Source organism: Acanthochromis polyacanthus, chromosome 22 (genome assembly GCF_021347895.1).
Source record: "Acanthochromis polyacanthus isolate Apoly-LR-REF ecotype Palm Island chromosome 22, KAUST_Apoly_ChrSc, whole genome shotgun sequence".
Lineage (NCBI taxonomy): Eukaryota > Metazoa > Chordata > Actinopteri > Pomacentridae > Acanthochromis > Acanthochromis polyacanthus.
The window spans coordinates 11,098,372-11,123,706 of record NC_067134.1 but is presented as its reverse complement, the minus strand read 5'-3'; the positions used below and the strand labels follow the sequence as shown (position 1 = coordinate 11,123,706).

At 39.0% G+C, this 25,335-nt stretch overlaps 2 protein-coding genes across 3 annotated transcripts in view; one reads left to right on the top strand and one right to left on the bottom strand.

The window, feature by feature from the left end:
• Nucleotides 1–10,033, top strand: part of aox5 (aldehyde oxidase 5) — a 37,267-nt gene extending 27,234 nt beyond the window's left edge. For both annotated transcript variants that reach the window (XM_022210423.2, XM_051942230.1), the window contains 12 exons: nt 214–300; nt 847–1,038; nt 2,789–3,019; nt 3,712–3,807; nt 3,930–4,058; nt 5,655–5,729; nt 5,865–5,917; nt 6,020–6,134; nt 6,647–6,712; nt 7,465–7,653; nt 7,851–8,018; nt 9,490–10,033. In XM_022210423.2, the coding sequence (XP_022066115.2) occupies nt 214–300; nt 847–1,038; nt 2,789–3,019; nt 3,712–3,807; nt 3,930–4,058; nt 5,655–5,729; nt 5,865–5,917; nt 6,020–6,134; nt 6,647–6,712; nt 7,465–7,653; nt 7,851–8,018; nt 9,490–9,540 (1,452 nt within the window). In that variant the 3' untranslated portion in view covers nt 9,541–10,033. The remainder of the gene's footprint in view (nt 1–213; nt 301–846; nt 1,039–2,788; nt 3,020–3,711; nt 3,808–3,929; nt 4,059–5,654; nt 5,730–5,864; nt 5,918–6,019; nt 6,135–6,646; nt 6,713–7,464; nt 7,654–7,850; nt 8,019–9,489) is intronic.
• Nucleotides 8,292–25,335, bottom strand: part of aox6 (aldehyde oxidase 6) — a 37,385-nt gene continuing 20,341 nt past the window's right edge. The window contains exons 19-35 of the mRNA XM_022210424.2: nt 24,342–24,464; nt 24,163–24,259; nt 23,957–24,081; nt 21,756–21,889; nt 19,350–19,437; nt 18,072–18,158; nt 17,428–17,619; nt 17,122–17,349; nt 14,854–14,949; nt 13,306–13,434; nt 13,141–13,215; nt 11,710–11,762; nt 11,512–11,626; nt 11,350–11,415; nt 10,576–10,764; nt 10,329–10,496; nt 8,292–9,964 (exon numbers count right to left, since the gene is read on the bottom strand). Coding sequence (XP_022066116.2) covers nt 9,914–9,964; nt 10,329–10,496; nt 10,576–10,764; nt 11,350–11,415; nt 11,512–11,626; nt 11,710–11,762; nt 13,141–13,215; nt 13,306–13,434; nt 14,854–14,949; nt 17,122–17,349; nt 17,428–17,619; nt 18,072–18,158; nt 19,350–19,437; nt 21,756–21,889; nt 23,957–24,081; nt 24,163–24,259; nt 24,342–24,464 — 2,016 coding nt within the window. The 3' untranslated portion in view covers nt 8,292–9,913. The remainder of the gene's footprint in view (nt 9,965–10,328; nt 10,497–10,575; nt 10,765–11,349; nt 11,416–11,511; nt 11,627–11,709; nt 11,763–13,140; nt 13,216–13,305; nt 13,435–14,853; nt 14,950–17,121; nt 17,350–17,427; nt 17,620–18,071; nt 18,159–19,349; nt 19,438–21,755; nt 21,890–23,956; nt 24,082–24,162; nt 24,260–24,341; nt 24,465–25,335) is intronic.

The following is a 25,335-nucleotide window of genomic DNA, read 5'->3' as shown; positions in this document are numbered from 1 at the left end:
TCAAAGATTAGCTATTGTAGTTGCAGAACTATTAAATTTTACCACCTACTATTGCAACAATCAAGGGGTCAGTTTGAGTAACTTTCTGCTTTACAAGTGTGAATATTTTCTGGTTTCCTGCTTTGCTCCTCTGTGAAAATAAACTGGTTGTCTTTGGGTTGTGGACAAACCAAAACAAGCTCCCGTCTATGTTAACTGCTGTTCCATCTTCAGGTTGGATACAACAGCGACGGCACTATTGTAGCAGCAGACATCACTTACTACAGCAACGGAGGATGCACTCTGGACGAATCACCATTCGTAAGTTAACAGAGGGACAGCCGACTGTACATCATATAAGCATGCACGTACGAATATGTAGCTAATGGCATTTAGCAGGATCAAAAGGTGCAGTATGCCAGAGCATTAAAATGTTCACAAGGAGAGGTTTGCACAAGTTATCGTACTTTTGTTAATCGAACTTTAAATAGAAAGTACTGCTTAAGGAGAAAAATGAGGATCACATTGAATTTGTTTTCCAAAAAGATTTCTAACCTATCAACTTTTGCTACTCAAATGTTTTATTTTCATTTTAAATCTATGTATCTTGTGTTAAATTTGAACACTTTGTCATCAGCATTTCCAGATTAAAAATAAGACACTGGATTTGAAACCTTCTGGTGGCTTTTAAAGGCATGTTTCCTTTTTTAAAAATCGCCAAAATTACACCATTTGTCAAACCAAGGAACCTTAAAAATAGGAAGAATCATTGTTTTCCTGTTCAGAGGGTTAACAGAGGAAAAGAATTCTTAAATATTTTTTAAAGAAGAAATCTTGGAGTTAAACTCTGGCTGCTGTGTTTTGCAGATCATGGAGAAAGCAATCCTCCACATGGACAACGGCTACAAAATCCCCAACCTAAGAGGCCGTGGTGTGGTGTGTAAAACCTACCTGCCCTCCTACACGGCCTTTCGTGGGTTTGGTGGTCCTCAGGGACTCACGGTGATGGAGAGCGTCCTGCATGAGGTGGCTGTTCGCTGTGGCCTCCCTCCTGAAAAGGTCAGATGTAGACCTGGGGTTTTTGTTGTCTAAAGGGGTTTAAACAACAAGTATGTCAGTTAGTGAACAAGGTCAGGTTGAGTTCTTTTTGCTTTATCAAACTAAGTATTGTTATATGAACGTATTACTGAAAAGCAAGGGAATATTCAGCAAATAATAGAGTCTAGCATTAGAAAAACAACATAAATTGTGTTATAGACACTCAACAAAAATATAAATACAGCACTTTTGTTTTTGCTCTCATTTTTTATGAGATGAACTCAAAGATCTAAAACTTTTTCCACATCCACAATATCTCCATTTCTCTCAAATATTCTTCACAAATCTGTCTAAATCTGTGAGAGTGAGCACTTCTCCTTTGCTGAGAAAATCCATCCCACCTCACAGGTGTACCATATCAAGATGCTGATTAGACACCATGATTAGTGCACAGGTGTGCCTTAGACTGCCTACAATAAAAGGACACTCTGAAAGGTGCAGCTTTATCACAGCACAATGCCACAGATGTGGCAAGATTTGAGGGAGTGTGCAGTTGGCATGCTGACAGCAGGAATGTCAACCAGAGCTGTTGCTGGTGTATTGAATGTTCATTTCTCTACCATAAGCCGTCTCCAAAGGCGTTTCAGAGGATTTGGCAGTACATCCAACCAGCCTCACAACCACAGACCACGTGTAACCACACCAGCCCAGGACCTCCACATCCAGCATGTTCACCTCCAAGATGGTCTGAGACCAGCCACTCGGACAGCTGCTGAAACAAAGAATTTCTGCACAAACTGTCAGAAACCGTCTCAGGGAAGCTCATCTGCATGTTCATCGTCCTCATCGGGGTCTCGTCCTTACTCCAGTTCGTCGTCGTAACCGACCTGAGTGGGCAAATGCTCACATTGGATGGCGTCTGGCACGTTGGAGAGGTGTTCTCTTCACGGATGAATCCTGGTTTACACTGTTCAGGGCAGATGGCAGACAGCGTGTGTGGCGTCGTGTGGGTGAGCGGTTTTCTGATGTCAATGTTGTGGATGGAGTGGTCCATGGTGGCGGTGGGGTTATGGTATGGGCAGGCGTCTGTTATGGACCAAGAACACAGGTGCATTTTATTGATGGCATTTTGAATGCACAGAGATACCGTGACGAGATCCTGAGGCCCATTGTTGTGCCGTACATCCAAGAACATCACCTCATGTTGCAGCAGGATAATGCACGGCCCCATGTTGCAAGGATCTGTACACAATTCTTGGAAGCTGAAAATGTCCCAGTTTTTGCATGGCCAGCATACTCACCGGACATGTCACCCATTGAGCACGTTTGGGATGCTCTGGATCGGCGTATACGACAGCATGTACCAGTTCCCACCAATATCCAGCAACTTCACACAGCCATTGAAGAGGAATGCTAAGCAAGTAAAGAGAGCACTACAATAAAGATAATAACTTAAGTGACTAGTCTTTACAACAGTACAAGAACTTTGTTAGCATTGCAGTTATAGTTGAAAGCTAGCACTGTCGATAGCTGACAGCAACATTAGCATTGCAAAGACCTTACTGTGATCTTTTTACAATCTTTTGTATTCCTTCATAATGCGTTTTTCTACCCATGCGCTAAGCAAAACAAATAGAGCACTGCAATGCAAATAGCTTAAAGTAGCTAGTCTTTACAACAAAACAAGTACTTTGTTAGCATTACAGTTACATTTGACAGCTAGCACAGACAATACATTACAGCAGCAAAGCCATTGACAATGTGTTACCAGGTCAGAGAAATCAACATGTACAGAGAGCAGCAGTGCTACACCCACTACAAACAGCCCTTCTGCCCCACCGACATGCTTCGCTGCTGGGATGAGTGTCTGGAGAAAGCCAGCTACCAGGATCGACTTCGAGAAGTGCAACTCTTCAACTCCTCCAACCGCTGGAGGAAGAGAGGCATCACTGCTGTTCCTATGAAGTTTGGTGTTGGTTTCTCCAAAGGCTTCTATAACCAGGTGAGTCTGCAGGTAAACTACAACATGAGTTTTCTACTTTAATTTCATTTAAACACATTAACCCCTATCCTGCTGGGTTTACAGTTTGTTTACATGTGCAGCTAGTTATAGGGCTATATTATACTAATGCAGATCTGAAAAGTTACAGCAACTTAAAACTTCCAAATGTGGGAAATTTTAGGTTTCTATTTGCTACTGTTGTTTTCTGATTCATAGACGCAGCCCTCTGTGGAATTACAAGTGAATGCACCATTTGTTGTTCGTCAAAATTGCTGTTTTTAATCATATTCTCAATCCCAAATTTTATGGAGAATAAAGAAATTCTACAATTTATGTCCAAACAATTAATGACAAAAGTGCCCTCTTCAGTTTAAGCCATAAGCAGTGGTTTTGTTGGAAGTATAAAACAAATGATTGTAAAATCAGAAATTATCCCAAACTGCAGAAACCATATTGTAGAAGAAAGTTTGACTTGTTTTTAAAGCACTTTATCCCAAATTGACTCGTATTGGAAACCAACATATTTATAATATCTCATTGCAAGGGCACTAACAGGGTTCACTATTATTTCTTTTAACATACAGGTAGTTCAGGTTCCTTTAATTTAGACGTAGCATTTAACTGAGGCTGAGATCTCTTCGTCCAGACAAAATGAAGCCTTTTCACTGTAAGTTCTGCTCACGTTTGTTCAGGGTGCAGCTCTGGTGAACATCTTCAAAGACGGCTCGGTTCTGGTGTCACATGGAGGGACTGAGATGGGTCAGGGCATCAACACAAAGGCCATCCAGGTGAGATTTATGGTTCCCAATTGCTAATATACGTCCACTTGCCGTTAAGGTTCACACAAGATCTACTATAACTATGAATTACGTCAAACAAGTTTACCTTTAGTCTTTCCTCTTGCTTCTAGATTGCAAGTCGTGTCCTCCAGGTGCCCATGTCGTCCATCTTCATCAAGGAAACTTGTACAGGAAACGTGCCCAACGCAGCGCCATCAGCTGCTTCGTTTGGCACCGACGCCGTGGGCATGGCGGTCAAGGTTGTCGCCTCGATTAGCTTCTGTTAAAACTGAAACTTGAGCTGTTAGAGGTCAACTGGGCTTTAACTATAACCTTTCTTCAGGAGTTACTACTTCAAAATAATATCTGTGAAATTTTAGCTCGATATATCAAACGCTTTCAGAGATGTTTTTTTTTTCTTTTTAGATTCCTTGTCGACCAAGTTTAAGGAGTTTATTTTGCATGTTAAATTTGAGGCTGTTTGAGCGACAATATCTGAGGAACTATTAAAGATAAAAAGCTGAAATGCCCTCTGTTCTTTCTCATCATGTCATTGATTCAGAATCTTCAAAATTGGACAAGTGGATCAAATAATCCCTGGTTGAAACATGAAAATATAGACGATTCTTCCGTCTTTGAGCTCATATTAGCAAACGAATAAAAAAATATATATATATATATATATAGTGTAGTAGTCAGTTATTGTTGTTTTCAGAAACATAAATTTTGGTTTATTAGTATAATTACTATGTTTATATCTCCTCAGTCAGTTAGGCAAGTTTAATAGTATGTCAAATTAAAAGTATTCTATATGTTTAGTTTTGTATTATTGTGATATGCAGCTAGCCTAGCCGCGCTAGACAACCCACGGCAACGAATTTAATTCTCTGCCAGGGTGGGTCTAGTTACCCTCCATAAGGCTCGAGGCTGGATTCTCCTAAAACTGGCCGGACCAATCACCATGAAGTGTAGAGTCAGAAGGCAGGCGTAACTAAGTGACGACAGAGGAGCGACGATTCTGACAGAAACAACCGGCGCACAATAAACAGTTATCTTTCGACTCGGCTTTGGCCACAGCCCTTAAAGATTTGAAGCTAAAATTCAACTTGAAAGATAAACAAAGGACGGCACTGAAGTGTTTCATTGAGAAGAAAGACGTATTTGGACTTATGCCGACGGGAAATCCTTAATATACCAGTTGGCTCCGCTGGTTGGGAAGCTAATGGGACTTAGCCACAATCCGGTGCTCTAGGAACTCCGTCAGCCTATTCGTTGCACTGATTGGTTGTATACCTACCCAATTGCTGCAGAGTGATTTGAAAGACAACCTTTTAGCCCTAGACCCTTGTGCCTTCAGAACATGGGTCTAGCGCGGCTAGGCTAACATGCAGCCATATGTGGTTCAGAAGATATCTCTAGTTGACTTTTGCATTATTAATATTTTTGTTAATTTGTGCGAATCAACAACATGATGTGAAATAAGAGTGAAAATTTCTAGTTTTAATCTATCTTTTGTTGTTTAAACAGTACTTTCAATGTGTGAAAAAAAACTTGCTGAAAGTGGGTTGACGGCCAGTTTTTAACAAAGCATTATCTTGCAAAGTATTTGATTCATGAAGCTAAACTTTCACAGATATCTTCAGATATATCTGTAGTTTATGCAATAAAAAGTTCAAGCAAATCAGAGCAGAAATTGTTGATGAAATGAGATGGAACAACCGACCAGCAGCTTCCGAAACTCGTGAATAGAAGACACTTTTTGTACTATGCTGTTGTTTTGCCATTAATTACATTACTTTTTGTGTGTTTGACGTCAAAAATGCCTGATTTTACAGCGATATATATTTTCCTCACAGGACGCTTGTGAGAAGCTGATGAGGCGTCTGCAGCCACTGACGGAAAAGAATCCTCAGCACACCTGGAAGCAACAGGTAAGCAGCTGATAAACAAGAAAAATGCTCGGAAAAGTTCTGTAATCATGCTGGTTTATAAAACTAAAAGATGCCAGTTATTCATTTCCGTAAGCCACATTATTTAGTCTTCTCTTTTCCCATTTTCCTTGACAGATTACTGAAGCTTACTTTCAGAAAATCAGCTTATCTGCGACTGGATTCTTTATGTATGTAAGCTGCTCATTCACACATTTATTTACACATTTAAACACATTACAGTAAAGCAGTTTAGGCCTGTAATAATCTCCAATTGTGTAAATGTGTTGCAGGGGACCGCCCACCAACGTGGACTGGGAGAAGGGTGAAGGTCAGGCGTATTATTACTTCACCTTCGGCGCCTGCTGCTCTGAAGTGGAGATCGACTGTCTCACTGGGGATCACAAAGTACTTTCACGCTTTCAAACATTATTTAAGAAGCAGGAAGTCTCACGCTAAAACTGCACCTTTGTTGTTTGCGATGATAGATTCACGAACACCGTCTCATTCTGCAGTCCAGCTTCTGTATTTCCCTCCAAATCAACTCCAAACCAAAGGAAAAAGTGAACGAGATGAAAGCACGAACAGCATCTTCAGCTTGGTTTTCTTCATAACGATAATAATCTTTACTTACGGAAGTTACAAAGGGCTGCACAGGGCAGCAAAATAAAACCGCGAAGACACAAAATTGGATTTTGAAATGAAGGTGAAAACACAATTTGTGGTATTAAAACCAAAAAAAGCACTAAAAGAACATCATAAAAGAGATAAAAGAAGCTCAAATAAATAGATTTTTGGTTCCGGCAGGTAAAAATGCTGCTGACGTGATCCACGTCTGTGTCTTTAAAAGTTAACACGAACCATGTTTTTTTTCTAAATATCAGATAAATAAACCATCAAATGTGTTTTTTCTGCTGCAGAACATCCGCACTGACATCGTCATTGATGTTGGGAAAAGCATCAATCCTGCGTTGGACGTTGGACAGGTAAAAATGTTTTATTTTCTTTGCCGATATGAAATGATAATAAAAATCTACCAAACTGCGATGAACATTAAGCAAACACTTGGTTTCTGGTTTAATTCAAGGTTTCGACTGAGTTTTATCACTCAATAAATCAGATAATATCGTCAAAAGCGAGAAAAAAATGTTTTTCCCGTTTTTACAAATGGAATATTCTATAAATTAGGCTGTGAATGATATCAGAACAAACCTCCTTAAAAAGCCTTTGATTATAGAGAGAAATGAAAGTTTGGTGAATGTAAATGCTGCTGAAGAGGGAGGGAAAAAAACATATTTTAAGAAAACAGGCTTTAAAGATATGCATTAAAATTGAAATCTAAAACATAGAATAGACAAAGTGTTGTAAAATAATCATCTAAATGTGAAATTTGGATGTTGTCTTTGCATTAAGCATGAAAAAAAGTAATGATCTCAAAACTGACCAGCACCTAGAACAATATTTCAACCTGTAGTTCATTTTAAGCAACTTCTGCAACTGAGGGAGTAATTTCAGTGTACACACATAACGTCTTTATCTTTTTTCAATCAATGGCAGTTAACACAAGAAAGTCTGCAAATTAAATGTCTTTTCTTTTGTATAAATAAGTGTTAAGTGTTTGTTTTGTTCTTAAAAAGTTGCAACTTAAAGTCATTTTTTCTGATGTTGGATGATCACTACGACCTCTTTTAGCTCAAAAAACAAGTGAATAAACACCATTTTTGTGTCATATTTTCAGGTGGAGGGAGGTTTCGTGCAGGGCGTCGGCCTCTACACCATCGAGGAGCTGCAGTTCTCTGCTGACGGAGTCCTGAAGACCAGAGGACCGACTCAGTACAAGATCCCGGCGCTCTGCGACGTCCCGGCCGAGCTCAACGTCCATCTGCTCGCCAACGCCGAGAACCCCGGCGCCATCTACCTGTCCAAGGTAGCAGAGCATGCTGGGAAGTCTACAGATTCAGTACCTGACCCCAAGATTGATAAATTAAGCAATATAAAGTGCTAAACATGTCGTCTTTGCAGCTCTTTCTACTGTTTCTATTGAATTAAATCTAAAATTAAAGCCATGTAGCATCAAAAAAGTCCCTACAAACTCTTAAATTTAGCATCTCGTTGTTGTTCCAGGGTATCGGTGAGCCCCCGGTGTTCTTTGGCTGCACCATTTTCTTCGCCATCAAAGCGGCCATCGCTGCAGCGCGCCAAGAAAGAGGACTGAGCGCCATTTTCCCTCTGAGCTCGCCAGCCACGGCGGAGAAGATCCGCATGGCCTGTCAGGACCAGTTCACAAAGATGGTACGAGCCAAGAGTCGCACATTTGAGGCCGGCGGTGGAATCACAAGTAGAAGCAACATGTCATTTTCATGTAGTTTTAAAACTACCTGGACAGCAAAACAATGCTAAGCTAGGCTATGCTAGGCTAGCCTGCACACTTTCAGCATCAAATTTACTGGAAAAGCATCATTTCTAGGACCAAAAATGTGTTTTTTCGGTGATTTTTTTCCCTGTAAGTGTGCAGGACAGATCAAGAAACTGTCATTGTTTAGACATCAAACAACCAGACAACCATCACAGCTAAAATAACATTTTAATGCTTTTGGTGTTTGTAGAAATGTTGTTTTTTACGTCTTTATTCTTGTTTTTCTTTACATGAAAATGATCCAGAATGGTGCATTTGTTTCCAGATGTTCAGTTTTAAACCCTTGCCTTGAGTTCTAGTCAGTTCAAGCAGCAGAAAAACTGTAAAACATATTTGGAAGTCACAGCAATAACCTTTTTAACCTTAATATTAGCTTCAAAATCAATTGGAAGTGCTTCTTATTGCTAGTCTGAGACAGATTTGACCTGTTTCTCAAGTTTTATTGATGCTTTTTGCAATGTTTGATTGTTTTCTTCATGTTTTCTCTCATTTTCTGTTTATTGTTGCTTATTTTTTTTATGATAAAACACCTTGTAGCTTCAGTTTTGAGATGCAATAGAAATATAGTGTATTATTATGATAGCTAAACAAGATTTATCATACAGTGTGAACTAGGAATTTGTATTGTTTGGAGATGATTAACAGCAAACTAACAAGAAGATCTTGCACATAAAGAGCGCTCTTAAAAGAAAACTTAACTAGTAACTGCACACTACCTCAAAAGGTAAACTTTCAGATACTCTATATTCATTACACGTAGCATAAAATAGTTCATTTGGTTTAAATGTTACTGGCTTATAGCTCATGAATCTCAGAAATCCAGTCTCATAAAATATTAGAACACTTTATTTTATTAATGTTCGGAAATATTACAATACTTTGAGATACTGGATTTCAGATTTTGGTGAGCCTTAAGCCATAATCATCAAAAATAAAACTAAAAATGACTTTAAAAAAAAGAATCATTTCATGTACACAATTCCAGTTTTTGTTTAATAATTACATAATATTTGAAAGTTGATTTTTTCTGAATTAAATTACCAAAAAAAAGGAACTTTTTCAGGATATTCAAAGTTTTGGAATAGGTATTTAATGGTATAAATGTCAAATATTGTCCAGTTTCTTAAATTTTTTTCAGTATTTTTCGACAATATATAGACTGATCAGTTAATTTAGAGAATAAATTGTAATTTTTTCTTCAATTTTTCACGGAGTTCATCCATTTTAACTTTAAAAAACACGCCAATAATGCCGAAAGTTTCACCCAGAACTGTCTCTTTCTTTGTGTTTTCTAACCTCTTCCTGTCAAACACCTCATTAACTCTTCTTCTTCTTCTCTTCCTGCAGGTTTCCTCTCCGACAGGCGACTCTGCAGCCGTGTGGTGCATCGACGTTTGAGCAGCCTCGGTCCACAAGAAGACAAATCTGCGTTAGCTTAGCAAACATTCCTGCTGTTTTTCATGACTTTAACTTCTGCTGTGGATCGGTATCCGTCATTAAACAAACTCGGATGAAACACTGCTTTTATTTGATCCGTTTATGTTTGTTTAGTTGCTGCAGAAATAGTGACACTACAAAAAAAAAGCTGTAAAATCAAGTGGTCATAATGCATTAATTCACATTTTATATCACTGACAATCAACAAGCACTATGATTTCAGTCGTAAGTTTCTTGTTTGTTGATCATTTGCGCGTAAACATGATTTATACTAGTAGTGTGAGGATTGGTAAGATAACTTCTGATTAATCGTGGTTATAGTTTGACTTCAGTTTCAGATGTCTAAGGCCCACGGTTTGAAAGATCCCGGTTTGCTGGTTGGAATCTGGAAATAAAATCATACAAAAAACATCAACAGAGATTAATAAATCATGTTTTCTGTCCTATTCTTCAACCTTTTGTCCTGCTTACTCTAACAAATGCACAAGTTGAGTTTTGTAAAGTAGATTTGAAACCTTTCTTTCAGCTACAGCGAGAGGAAGCTGGAAAACTCATTTATGTATTGAAGCAAACTTTTCATTCTTTTAGCTGAATTAGCATCATGACTCTTACTTGTAAGATTTAGACTTGCCAATTTAAGTTGTTTTTGTGTCTAGAAAGTGTTTAATGATGATTTGAATGCTTCATTTTCTAGATATTGCATTGGAATATTCCCGAAAAACGGATTTTATGCGAGAAAAAACCATTACCTTCTGCGTGAACTGGGAGTTGCAGGCCAGACAGGCTCTCTCCGGCGTCGCAGGACTGCTCAAAGTAAACGGACCGACCAGACCGGAGTCGGAGCGAGCCGCAGCCACGGCGTCTTTGATGGCAAAGAACGCCGCACTGCCCAAGAAGACGACGGGTTCTCCGATACCCTGCAGAGCCAAGACAGCAGCTGGTAAAAATACACAGGAAATAGAGCGACAAGAGAAAGAAAAGGACGCCGATGACGACCTTGGAGGAGTAGATGGCGTGAGGGTTGTCGCTGTCCTTTAGGAGGTAAACGTTGAATCGAAGCGGAACGTCGCAGATGGCCGGGATCTTGTACTGAGACGGACCTCGAGTGTACAGAAGCCCAGAGGGGGAAAACTTCAGCTCCTCCAGAGTGAAGAGACCCAAACCCTGCATGAACGCTCCTTCAATCTGAAGACAAATGCATTACAAAGCCAACAATTCCTGAACTTTCTCTTTGGAGCAAATTTTTGTGCAAAAGCCTCCTAGAAGCATGCAAAGAAACGTGTTTATTTATGAGAAAACTCTATTAGATGTTTGAATCCTGTACGCTTTTCTGTTAAGTTCAATGTAAAATTAGCTTCAGTTTTTAACATGAGAAATAGAAAACAACAGAGGAGTTTCATTGGTGGATTTATTGCTGATTTCCCTTGAAGAACTTTGAAAATATGACAGACTGAAACAACAATTTTACCCACAGCTACAGAAGCTCCAGAGGACAAAAAACACACAATTCCAATTAACAAGATACAAATATTTACACTACAGGCCAAAAGCTTGGAAGCACGATCAGATTTGTTAAAGAAAAAGATGATAGTTTCATTGGTGTTTTTACCAGAAACCTAGAAAATGTTTGAACTTCAACTTCTTTCTCGCAGTTTTAGAGCCTCAATCTCAAATCAAACCTTATTAAAGTACAGAAACTTTCAATTTGTTGTAAAGAAATGAAACACTTGACATCTAAACCAGGATAAAAAATAAAGATCAAAACCTGACCTGTCCGATGTCCACAGACGGGTTCACACTCCTGCCGATGTCCACCACGATGTCCGTCCTCAGCGTCTACGAGAGGCAGAAAAACAACAGAGTTCCTTCAAATTCTGAAAGCTACGAACACGAGTGACTAATCAGAGGTCTATAAAAGCTCTTCTGTCAGACCCGGTAGTCTCCGGTGAGGCAGTCGAGCTCCACCTCGCAGCAACAGACTCCGAATGTGAAGTAGGCGCCGGGCCGACCCTCCATCTTCTCCCAGTCCATGTAGAGGTCCTCACCTCTGAGGACACACAGGAGAACACTGCTCACCGGTTCTGAATCTATTAATGACTCAAATAAGGCAAAAACAGATTTCTGTTGTACCTGAAATATCCAGTGGCCGACAAGCTGATCTTCTCATAGAATGCTGCGGACACCTGCGTTCAAAATATACAAACTTTAAGCAAATTTTAAGCAAATTTTAACCCTCCGAACCCCAAAACCCACCAGTAGGTTTAAAAGGCAGCAAAGAAAATCACCAAAATGTCAACACTTATTAGCCAGAAAAAAAGACTTAACTTTCCAACAGTCCTTGAACTACTTATGTGTAGGGCTGGCCTGAATAGTGGTTTCTGGCCTCCGGATATTCGGGCCCTATTAAAGACGAATATCCGAACATTCGTTCCGCCCCGTAACGCCTGATGGGGGGCGGGGCTTGTGGTGGAGACGGCCCGAATATTCGGGTCCGTTCGTCTGGTCTCCCTGGTCCAAATTTTGCCTTCGTTTTGTCTTCAGTTAAACTGAAGAATTCCCAAACAGCGGAGTTTGGGAATATTCGGATACCAAAATTAATATCCGGATACCGCCATAGTGAACGAATATTCAGGTATTCAGGATATTCGGGTCCAGCCCTACTTATGTGTGACTTTTAATCTGAAAATGTAACCAAATACCACCTTAAAGTGGTGATAATTCAACAAAATCCCTTTAGTTTACGCGTCTCATTTAAAAATACACTATAAACTGTTTATACTAACAACATTCATGAGAAAAATATAAAATTCTGCACTCCTCGATTGAACTGCAGGCTGTGTTTCTGTCTTTTTTTTCTTTACAATCGCAACAATGTCACCATTAATTAGCAAGAAACTGTAAAAACTGAAAGAATCAATAGATTTTTTTTTACTTTCCAACGGTCCTTGAACCGGTCCTTGTGTGACTTTTAATATGAAATTTAACCAAATCTCACCTTAAAATGGTGATAATTCAAAAATAAGCACTTTATTTTATGCATTTCATTTTAAAAAACAGTTAAAAATAGTTTGCACCAGTAAGATTCAGCAAAAAACTAAAAATTTGGTGCTTCTTGCTGCAGCCGTGAAGTGACCAACCAATGCTGTGACCAACAGTCACAGGACAAAAATTCAGAGACTTTTCGGCTGAGCAGACAGGAAATGACAAAGACAAAAAATGCAAACTATAAAAAATCTATTACATGTAGAGTCATGACTTTTTTTCTTTTCCAGAATTGGTAACACCTGTGGGAAAACTGTTGTACATGTAGATTTCTTTCTTTCTTTTATCGACAATAAATAATTAGATAAATTAAACTTTTCTTTTTTCTTTCATTGTGATTTATGGCATTATAACTTTGACAGAAGACATTTCTTTATTCTCTCTCCTTCTTCGTGCTTGCTCTGTTTTCACAGACGTTCAGGACTTTAAACTGCAGTGAAAATGAGCCCACAGTGAACTAAAATGTGTCAGGAGCCTCCAGCAATCAATGAGAATGTTTAGCTTCCTGTTAAATCGTACCCAACTCTCCCAGGACCCGTTGGGGTCCTTCTTCCTCATGGGCTCCAGCCGCTGGTACAGAATCTCACAGGCGTTCTGATTGGGAGAAACATGATCCATATCAGTCAGAATAATTGTAATAATATTCATAAAAAAAAGAGCTGATTGGTTGAAAAGAAGCAGAACCTTGACCGCCATGCCGTTGGCGTCGGTGCCAAAGGAAGCAGCAGACGGGCAGGTGTTGGGGACGGTGTTGGTGCCGGTTTCACTGATGTAGATCTTTGAGGTCGGGATGCGAAGCTCACGGCTGGCAACCTGACAGCACAAACAAACCATCATCTCTGGTGTTAGTCTGTCGTCTAATTATTGAAAAAAGGCTCAGCAATTCCCTAAAACACTATTTTTTTCATTGGGGACTATTTTCAGGAGTGGATTCATCCACATTCTGTGCTCCAGTGGGTATTTGGGGCAACAACGAGGCTCATTTTAGGGTTTTTAATGGTTTCTGAACAACAGTGGAGCTCAAACTCAAATCAGACCTTATTAAGGTACAGAAACTTTCAATTTGTGGTGAAGAGCGATCAGATAAATCTGACACGTTAGCAGATACATTAATTATTGGTTTGGGTCTTTTCATGGATTTTGGTGACAAATAAGAAAAAGACAAGACATACACAGACTTTTCTATATTTAAATGGGTTTAAAATTATAATAATAACTATTGCAAATGCTCACTGAGTGTTTAAAGGACTATATATCCAACACAGTTCTTTCTATATTCACGTATATTCACCCCTTAAATTACAACTTATTGCATGTCCAGAATGTTTAGAATATTTCCATTTAGTTACTTTGTATATATATATATATATATATATATATATATATATATATATAGGATATTTACTTATATAACTGGTTACTTTATTATTTTTTATATCATATATGTATCTATATATAATATCTGTCTATCTATGTGTGTGTGTGCGCATATGTATATGTTTTAAATAGACTTTATTTTCTGATACTGTTTAATTAATTTTTCTCATACTTTCAATTTTTTCAAATTTATTCAGTCCTTATTTTACAATATTATTTAGTTTATCTTATATTTTTCTTACAATATTTTTCTGTATTTCTCTGTGAACTTATACTTTTTCTGTTTATTGTAATTGAGCTTTATCTCATATTTTCGATTTATTTAGTCCTTATATTACAATATTATTTAGCTTGTCTTATATTTTCTTATAGGTAATTTTCTGTGCTTTTCTATGTATTTATACTTTATAAATTATTTCTTTATAATTTCTTCATTTTAATTAAGTGACTTTCTATTATACTATTTTTACTTTTTGTTTGTTGAATCTTTATTTTCTGATGTCATTTTGTTTATTTTGAGTAAATAAATTTATTCCTTATTATAGTTTGTCTTTTTTCTCATTTTTTATTCCTTATTTTAAACTGTTAGGTTAGATTTAATTTACTTTGTGTCACATTTATTACATTCTTTCACTTTGTCTTCTCCATTGAACTACTTATTATGGACTTTTTTCTTCTTTTTTCTGAGTGGCTGACCTGCTATCACCTGTCATTATTTAGAGAGCTCCTCAAATCGACAGTATGACATTTAAAAGTACTTCTTGTGCCTGAAAAACATCCTATTGATACAGTTCTTGCATGTGTTTCCCCAGTTTTCTTCCGAAAACATCCTCCATGTCAGTATCCCAGTAATACCTGCTGCATCTTAGTGTGGATTCCCTGACCCATCTCCGTCCCTCCATGAGTGACCAGAACGGAGCCGTCTTTGTAGATGTGGACCAGAGCTGCAGCCTGTTATACACAAACAACCAGAAAATTATTCTCATGACCAACAAGGTTGATTTTCTAGCAGTAAAATTTACAGAATCTTCATTCTACACCCATCAGGCACAACATTATGACAGGTGAAACTGATCATCTCCTCATCATGGCTCCTGTTAGTGGGCTGGATACATCACGCAGCAAGTGAACATTTTGTCTCCAAAACTGATGCTAGAAGCAGGAAAAATGTGTAAGGACGTGAGTGAGTTTGAGAAGACGACTGGGTCAGAGCATCTCCAGAAGTGCAGCTCTTATGGGGTGTTCCTGGTCTGCAGTGGTCAGGATCTATCAAAAGTGATCCAAGGAAGGACCAGTGGTGAACCAGTAGCAGGGTCATGGACGGCCATGTGGGGAGGAAGGTTGGCCCGTGTGGTCCGACCCAACAGATGAGTTACCGCTGTTCAAATTCCTGAAGAAGCTCATGCTGGTTCTGACAGAAAGGTGTCAGAATACACAGTGTATCAGTTTGTTGCGTATGGGGCTGCATGCAAATCATGCTGGTATTCCTCCGTGTTTAGACTTTTCTTCTCCCAGCTGTGCACATCGCTGCAAGTAAAAAAATAAATTAAAAAAAAACACTAAAAAATGCCTAAAATGGTCCAAATCAATTCCAAAAAATAACTAAAACTAGTTCAAAATGACTAAAATTTATGTAAAATTCTTAAAATGTGTCCAATTTGCATATAGAATTGCCCAGGATGACTCAAAATGAGTCCAAAACATGCAAATAGAAGGAATGATGTCTATCTCATCATGAAGCCCATCAGTGCAGTTCATCCTGCCTAACACAGACCAGTGTCTTCACTCTGACTGTATCAGAAAAATAAAACTTGAGGCTTAATCTTCAAATTATTACCACCATTGTGGGCAAGTTAGGTTTATTTATAAAGCATATCCAAACCCTGCTTAAGCTGATTACAGCGAAATAAAATGCATCTCTCTCACATACGTGTTCTATCACTGTCGCTAATCAGCTAACAAGCAAATGCTAGCATCAGGCAGCTACCAGAGTTTTTCCTTGCTTTAAAACAGAACAAACTAGGATAATGTAGTGACTTAAGGTGCGTGTCCACTAGATGCAACTCCCCGCATGTGGCATGCTGGTCCGGTTGCGGTGTGTTTCCAGCTGTGATCCGGTGTGTTTACCTGGAGCTCATTTGCATAAAGTAGACTCGACTTCGACTTTACGCAAATTCGATGCGGCGTGCAGAGATTCCACGCATGGTGAAACTGTTCTCACACAGCTAAACTAGGAGTCAATGACCTAAAATTACTTTGCTTTCAGAAACACTTTTTGCTGAACTGTTTTCGAATTAAAAGAGAAAGTTTGCGGCTGAGCCACTGTGTTTATATCCGACCCATCTTGCCGGACGGTCAAGCTGAAAGCGGGGTCACGTGACCACGCAATGGTCCGCTCGTGACCGTCCGTCATCTGTGTGCGTTGCCGTATGGGAAAATCGCATGTAGTGGATGTGCGGCATGTTTTTTTGTTTTGTGGAACGTGAAATGCTCCCACACTTTTGAGGACTTGGGTCAATCTGTTTTCTCCGTGCCGGTCATGTTTCATTAGTTGAATGTACTCCTCCTTTGAAAACACCTCCTCTGCTCTGCCTCCACCTCGTTCTGCAGGTGAAGCAGACGGCTCCATGACATGGCGAGTTATGCATGGATCGTGCGACACAACGAGTCAATAATGTAATTTGTTGCCAACGCTTTTAATGATCGATTTTTATCGATTTGTTGTTGCAGCCCTTGCTCAGTGGAGTAGTGGTTAGCACTTTGCCTTGCAGCAAGAAGATCCCCGGTTCGAATCCCAGGGTGGGCCTGGGATCTTTCTGCATGGAGTTTGCATGTTCTCCCTCAGCATGGGTTTTCTCCGGGTACTCCGGCTTCCTCCCACAGTCCAAAAACATGCTGAGGTTAAGTGATCACTCTAAATTGCCCATAGGTGTGAATACGAGTGTGATTGTTTGTCTGTACATGTAGCCCTGTGACAGACTGGTGACCTGTCCAGGGTGTCCCCTGCCTTCGCCCGAGTCAGCTGGGATAGGCTCCAGCGACCCTAGTGAGGATAAAGCGGTGTATAGCGGATGGATGGATGGATGGATGGATGGATGGATGTTGCAGCCCTAACTAACAGACCTGATTGAGGAAGCTCTCTGCGAAGGCGACGCCATATTTGATTGGAATGATGGACATCCCTCTCTTCTTCCAGCGACTCTGCTTGTTGAACTGGTCGACAGCTTTACGTCTGGCGCTGTAGTCACACTTGAGCTTACATTCATCCCAGCAGCGCAGAAAGTTGTCGGGGCTGAACTCCAGCTTGTAGTGGGTGACTGACGGGCCCCTGTACATGTTGATCTCGCGGATCTGGTGAAGAATCGAAAACAGGAAGTTACTTTATGAACTAGACGACACGGTTTCTGAAGCTGAGCGTTGCTGTTGGACCTCGTCAGCGGGGCGCCCCAGCACCACCGCCACGTCGTTGATCATGTTCTCCACCACCATGAGGCCCTGAGGCACGCCGAAGCCCCTGAAGGCGGTGTTGGACGGCAGGTTGGTCCTGCAGGCGGCACCACGTCCTCGCAGGTTGGGGATGTTGTAAACGTTGTCCATGTGCATCAGGATCTTCTCGACAACCTGAGAAAATACAAACATTTAGAGCAGCAGTCTCCAACCTTTGTTGCATCAGAGACTGGTTTCATGTCAGACAATTTTCTACAGACCAGTCGTTGGTGACGTGACAAAAAAATAATCTTTTTTTTTTTAAAATAAAAGTGCCCTATTTCTAAATAACTGTTCACTTTTTCTTCTATCTCAGCATCGAGTCTCTCTGTCTTTTCAAAGCAGCTCTCCAGAGACGTTTTGCTGTTTTTACATTCATTTATTCATTCATTTATTATCAGTAAGTGCAAGAAACAAGCACAGACAGAAGTGACAGGAAGACGATCCAGTCATTGGTCAAAACAAAACACCCTGCAGACATTTTTATTGTCTCTGTGTTGTTGGAGAACGCTGATTTATAAAAAAAAATAAAAATAAATAGAATCCTGTGAATTTCCTACAGCAGAGCAAAAATCTGTTCGACCTACCAGAGTAGATTCGTCTATAGTGTTGCCGGCGTTGGAGTAGTACTCCATATCTGCAGCCACGATCCTGCCGTCTTTCATGAAGCCCACCTGAAACAAAGAGTGGGGCTCATTTCAGGGTTCTTAATGCTTTCTGAACAACAGCAGAGCTCAGCGACATCATCATCAGATGTATTTGCAGATATAATTACTGTTGCTTTGGGTCTTTTCATTGAGTTTGTTGATAAATAACAGAAATACAATAAATAATGAGATTTTTCTTTGTTTAAATGGGTTTAAAATTATAATAATTACAGTAAATGTTCACTGAGTGTTTAAAGAACTGTATCTGCCACACAGTTCTTTCTATATTTATGTAAAATCCCTTAAAATGCATCTTTTTGCTTTCAAAGACCAAAAAATCTATACCCGTTATAATATTTATAGTTTGGACTGTGTACAGGGCCATGCAATGTACTGAGATTATTTCAATTATTATTACTACTTTTTTTTTATTCTTCAATTTTTGATTTTTATTTGAATGTTTTTTAATGAATAAATATCCCATATATTTATTGTTTTAAACTTATTCTTTATTTTTATTACTACTCCGTTTATTGTAATTGAATATTTTTTCATATTCAGTGTTTTTTTCCCAATTTATTTAGTCCCCATTTTGCGCTATTATTTAGTTCATCTTTTTTTCTTATTATATTTTTTATTTTTTTCTAGTATATTTGATATTATATTTGTTGGTTAATTTTAGTCTTTATTTACTGATATCATTTTGTTTATATATATCTGCTATAATAATATTTACAGTGTTGACTACAGTCCCTCAGGTGTAACAAATCAATAAAAAATTAATTATTTAGATCGCACAGAAGGGTATAAACGGAAACTAGATTTTTATTGTTATGGTTTATTTGTGATTAATATTATTTCAGAATAAAAAAAAGAAAAGAATTCCAGACAAACAAATTTTATCTATTTGCACAAAACAGGGACGAGCAGAAGACTTTCACGGTCTAACTTGTGAAAATGTGTTCATTCGCAGCCTTTCTCTGCTAAACTTTCATCTGGTATTTAAAATAATAAAAATGTAATGCTGAAATGTTGCGAACACATGTATCGCTACAGGTTACATTTCTTTTAAAAATGCTGAAAATTGGAAACGATTTTGACCAAATTAAATAAATAAATAAAATTACAAAGTTATGTGGAAACAATCCATTTTTTTATCCTCAAAATTATCCTATGAGCCGCTGCACACTCTGCAGAGCCTTGATGCTGTGGTTGTACCTTGTATCTTGCAGTGACGGGATGTCGGGCCCCTGTGATCAACATGTCGTCGCCTCGCTCCAGGACACAGCGGACGGCGCGATTGGTCCTAAAGACAATTATAGTGAAGGAAAATTAAAGACTCAAGAACTTTAATTGGTTAGAAGAGAAGCGTCTGCTCTTGTTTCGCTTTTCTGGGTCTTAAGATCAGAGGGCTGAAGCCAGATTAGTGCGTTAGCAGGTAGGTTGAGGGTAAACTCAAGAGTTTTCAGTGTCACAAAGGTGGCTTTTTTTTACCTGCCTTGATCTTCACGGTAACTGATGCTGTGGAACTAACCTGGTGCAGCTTCTGTTCAGAGTTTACATTTAAATCGGCTGGAAGAAGAGTCACCCTTTAAAGAAATTGTTTCCTGAAGATTATTTGTGAGCCGTGCAGATTCTCAGCTACGGGAAAATGTTTTATCTGTAAACATGTTGATCTTTATACTACTAAAAGCAGTCAATGAAGTTGTGTCGTTACAGTATCACACGCGTTGCCATGGTAACCTGACATGTATTTAGTTGCAGAAATTGTATGAATATGTTTTTAAGTTTGGTTCAGATACAGTGAGTCCTCAGTTTACGACGTCCTTGAACCTATAGCCTTTCATTGTTACGTCAGAACTGGTTATGTGGAACTAGCTGGCTAGCAAAGCGGACGAATACGTTGTCACGCGGCGCTTTAACCCTTACAGGGCCGTGTTTCTGGAGAAGTACATACACTAAAACATATACTAAAACCACCTAACCCATAAAAATATCGATCAAGTCTTGCAAGGTCGCATTGTCGTAGACGTTCGCCATATTGAATTTCGGTCGGTACGCGGCCCCGTTAAGAGCTTCGTAATTGCGGCTTCGTTATAACGGCTCATACGGCTTTATTGTTTGAAATAAGCAAATTTGGGGCCAATGTTTATATCTTACCATTGGTCAACTTAAACATTCGAGTGTGTGCATATTTTATGTTAATTAGCAATCGTAAACAAGTCACACGTGTTGAGCCGAGAATGTTCGGTTTCGGCTGTGTGTACGAGTTAGCGTGAACCGAGTATACTTGGTCCCTGCTTTTTAAGGGTTAAGACAGCTTTGTTTACATTTGCCAGTTGTACACCATCTTGGACTGTGCTACATTCACTAACTTTCTGCCCTTCATTATGGCTCTTTAGCATAAGTCAGACTCTTCGGATGGCAGTGCTTCAAAGAAAAGGAAAGCCATCTCCATGGAAGAGAAATTAGATGTAATAAAACGCTCAGAGCAAGTGGAAACACCGACGAACATCGACCTTATCAAATCAAGTTGTAAAAATAGTACAACGTACTCTGTTTCCTTGTAAAATGAATCCTACATGCATGAAAGTCATTGGTATTCGTGACTTTTCCGAATATCATGATGCACATAACGGCTTGTTTATAATTTCGTCAGAGTTCTGATTTACGGACGTAAGAACGTAAGTCTGACATACGTCAAGGACCTCCTGTACTGCAGCTCATAGAACACTGATTAAAACATTTGACTATTCATTGGTGTTTATTTCAGAGAATATTCCATCAGTAACATTAATTTGATTTGTTTACAAATTAAAGTGATTTCCTGCATTATAGAACAGTGTCAGACATAGACGCATTTCAATACAATATCATGTTTAAATATACACAATCATTAGAAAGTTTGGGGTTACCCAGACAAATTCACACTTTTATTCATGTGCTAACATAACTGCACAAGGGTTTTCTAATCATCAATGAGCCTTTCAACACCATTAGCTAACACAATGTAGCATTAGAACACAGGAGTGATGGTTGCTGGAAAAGTTCCTCTGTACCCCTATGGAGATATTCCATTAAAAATACTCATTTACCACATTAACAATGTCTACACTGGATGTCAGTCATTTAATGTTATCTTTATTGAAAAAAAAAAGATTTTCTTTAAAATACGGAACATTTCTAAGTGACCCCAAACTTTTGAACGGTAGTGTATGAAGGTAACATTTGATAGTTTTCTTGTACAGCTGTCAGTTATCAATAATCAGCTGCACTGATCGGTAAAATAAGTACATTGCACATGTCCAACAGTTTTCTAGCAGCATTCCTGTCCTGCATCATTTGCATTAGCAGCTTTTCGTCATCATAAATCTTTATATTCCTCATTGTTCTCCATTAAATCAACCCGGTGACTGAACCAGCTGCACACAATCGGTTTATTTTGTATAAGAATGACGTGATGCACCTTTTATGTGAACAGAGTTTGGAGCAGAAAACCTGAATTGACAAAGTTGAAAACCACCTTCGTGATAGCCGTTAACTCGGACAGGTTTTAGTTTTTGTCAGCTTCCACAAAGAAAACCTGGATCTGGCTCCATAGTTCAGCCCTTTGGTGCGACTTACTTCAAAGCAGCCACAGAGGTGATAGAAGCCAAGTGGCTGGTTTTGGTGACTTTCCCTCCAAAAGCGCCACCGAGTCTCTTAACATGACAGGTGACTCTGTTGGATGAGATGCCCAACGTCTCTGCTACTGCCTCCTGCAACGGCAAGAAAACAAATCCTCTTTTCTGCTCTGATTTCTCTTTTTAGATCATTAAGACACCAAAATTTGATCACCGTCTCTTATTGTACAGTTACAGAGCTGTTTGCTGATTTACTGTGAGTATGAAGATGGAAAATGAAACAAATAACTGACAAAAGAAAAATCTGAAGGTGAGATCAGTCCTTTCTATCTCCTAATAAAAAAGTTTAAAATCTTTCAAACACATGAATTTTTGTCACACAAAAACAATCTTCTGTCATGGATTTATTATAGATTTTCAGGATTTGACTAAGTGTGCCGGGTCAAAAAATATACACAATATTTGGTTAAAAGTCCCTTTTCTCTTTTAAACTCGACAGCAACGCAGTATGATACTGCCACCACCATGCTTGACTCGTGGCATTTTTGTAGATGTGAAAGGATGCTTGTCACACCTACATATCACTAAGAAAAATGCCAAAATATGATGGCTCAGTAACAATGAAAAAGCATTTAATGGAACCAATAAAACTACGAATCTGTAACTAAGTCCTTCCATATCGACATTTTTGAGAAAAACCTTAGAAGAGACTAGAAAAGATGTTTTCAGCGGCTTTCTGTAAATCCTAGATTTCGAGCTTTCCTTAATAAAACATCACGTTTGAAAGCAAGCAAAACATGTCTGAAGTTAGCATTTGAAAACTCAACCAAAGTAATAAGAAGCTTTATAAAGGCAATAATTTAAATAATTTGTGACAGTTAAAAAACTTTCTCAATCTTTCTGCTTTGAGATATAATTTTCTGCATCTCAAACTTGGATTTTTTAAAAAATTTGACATCCATTTTTGACTTGATTTAAAGACCCACCGAGGAAGATTTTTATGCTCTTAACAAAGTCTCATATTAATGTGGATGAATCTTCATTATTTACACTTATTAATGCCCCCATTTTCGATTCATGAATCATTTTGGTTTTGTAAATATTTGTATTTTATTAATTTTTTGTCGACTCGTCTACAATTTCCTGTGAGAGACGGAGCGATTTACAGCAAATACGGTGCACGTGTGCTGACGGAGCGTAGCAGAGCGGAGCTAGCTGTTTTTAGCAGTAGCAGAGCGGAGCTAGCTGTTTTTAGCAGTAGCAGAGGGGAGAGTTGGTTGAGAAGACGGCACACATGGAGCGCAAAAGGAAGCGAACGGAGCAAAGTCTGCAAGCAAAAAGGTTGTCAGATCGACAACGAAGCAAAAGAAAAGTTCATCTTGGACAGACATTTCAGAGGTGGAGAGAATTCCGGGAGCAAAAAGAAATCAAAACAGACGCCGAGCTGGCTGTGCTTCTCCTAGACAGGTATGTAACTTTAGCTCTTTGAAAGTTTGATAGAATTCTTTTGTCTTTTGTGTGTGTTGCTTGCGATGTGTGGTTAGTAGACTATGGGATTCGTTTGACTGTGACTGGTTTAGCTGACTAACTTTGTGGCAAAAACACTATGTGGTATTGGCTAATGTAAGGTTAGCTCGGAGCAGCTTTGACAACTCGGTTTTACAACATTAGACCGCGGAGTCATTTACACACGTTATTGTTAAGGACACAACCAAACTGGTCGGGCAATTACACACTTGTGTCATAGCTATGAAAATGCTGGAGCATGAACTATGCAAAATTCCAGACAATATAGACTGTCAAAACGTTATTAGTGTATAACCTCTTTGTTAGATATACGTTACTCGCTCGCTCGTTTACGACGGTTTGCGACAGTGCGCGCCGAGGCTCACGGGAAATGTAGCGTTGCTTTGGCAACGCTACATTTCCGCTAAAATCTTCCTCGGTGGGTCTTTAATATTTTAATTTGAGTCTCTTTTACAAATTTCTAGCTTTTTGGCATATTTTTGTTGCTCTCCGATTGTTAAATTGTGCAACACTTTGGTAAACTCAGATTGCTCTAAATGTGACACACAAATAATCTTGATTTGACTCATCATCTGGCAGTTTCAAGTCATGAAAAACTGTTTTTCAGTCAAGATCCACTGTTAGCTCTAGCGAAAATTAGAGTCACAAAACTCAAGCAAAAATGTCTTAGTGTACCTGCATAAGACTCGGCCACTGAGTGGAGATGTAAACATCGAACTCCATCTCCTCACCAACAGGGACAACCACCATGCTCTGAGGCTCCATGTAGAAATGCTCCTGGCCTCCTATTCGCATCTCACCTGAGGAAAACGATCACAAAGAGGACCTAAAAATGCTGCTTCTGTTTTTATTTAGATTTAGATTTGAAATGAAAGTCAGACCTTCGTAAATCTGATCGACTTTTTCAAAAGCTTCGGTCACGTTCCCTCGCTCGATCATCCGCCGAGGCTCATAGTAAGACGACTTCTCGATGGCGTCCTTTGACAGAGAGCGAAGACGGACACAGTGAGGATCCTAACATCTGGACAGAAGCAGCTGGAAATCCAAACCAATGACCCACCTCGATGGTGAAAATGGGATCTGGCAGGTCTTCGTAGCTGATCTTCACGGCCGCAACTCCTCGTTTGGCGTGAGCCCTGGTATCAGCGACGACTGCACAAATGATCTGACCGATGCAAGAAACCTGTGGAGAAACGACAAAGCAGAAAAACCCACTGTAGGGAGCTTTGAGGTTCCTGTGACAGTTTAACAAAGCTGGAAGGAAAAGCGACAGAAATATAGATTGTAGTGTGGCTTCATACATGTGAGAGCTCACTAAGCATGGAAATAATCAGACAGAAGGAGGGACACGTGACAATAATGGCACCAAGGTTTGGAACATTCTTGTGTATTTTAAAGGAAAAGCTCTCATGAATCGTGAGAAAATGTAGCTTATAAATCCCATTATGACAAAATATTATGATAAAATTAATCCATACTGTCGAGAAATTGTGTTTGTTGAGAAAATTACACAAGTACACCAATATTATATGTATATAAGTAGGTTTAAGAGCTATATATTGAAGGTATATCTGCCTAGGAGCAAAGATATCGGCTGATATTTAACCTTCTAAACTCAAATGAGTGTCTTTTTTTATCTCACTCCTGTCACATTTTTCACTGCAGTATTAGATCTTCTATGGAAACAGAATTTCTTAGCTTATTTTCTCACATAAAGAAAAAGAAAAACCTGGAATTAACATGTACAACGGCCTTCCAAATAAACTGATTTTACAGCGGGTGTCACAAGTAAACCTGTCATGTTTGTATGGAAATATTCTGCAACCTGGAGGAATTCTGGCTTGTAAACCGAAGAAGAAATCTGTCAGCTTCTGCACTATTTCCTGCTCAATAGTCAACCTCAAGCTCTTCTGTACTAAAGATCAGATATCTTTGGATTGGAGTACTTTCAACGTCAAAAAAGAAACCTAGTCTAGTACAAAACTAAAATAGGTGAATTAATTTATTGTGCACTTAAAGCTGTTTTTTCCCTTTCTAGTTGTGAAAAAGTGATT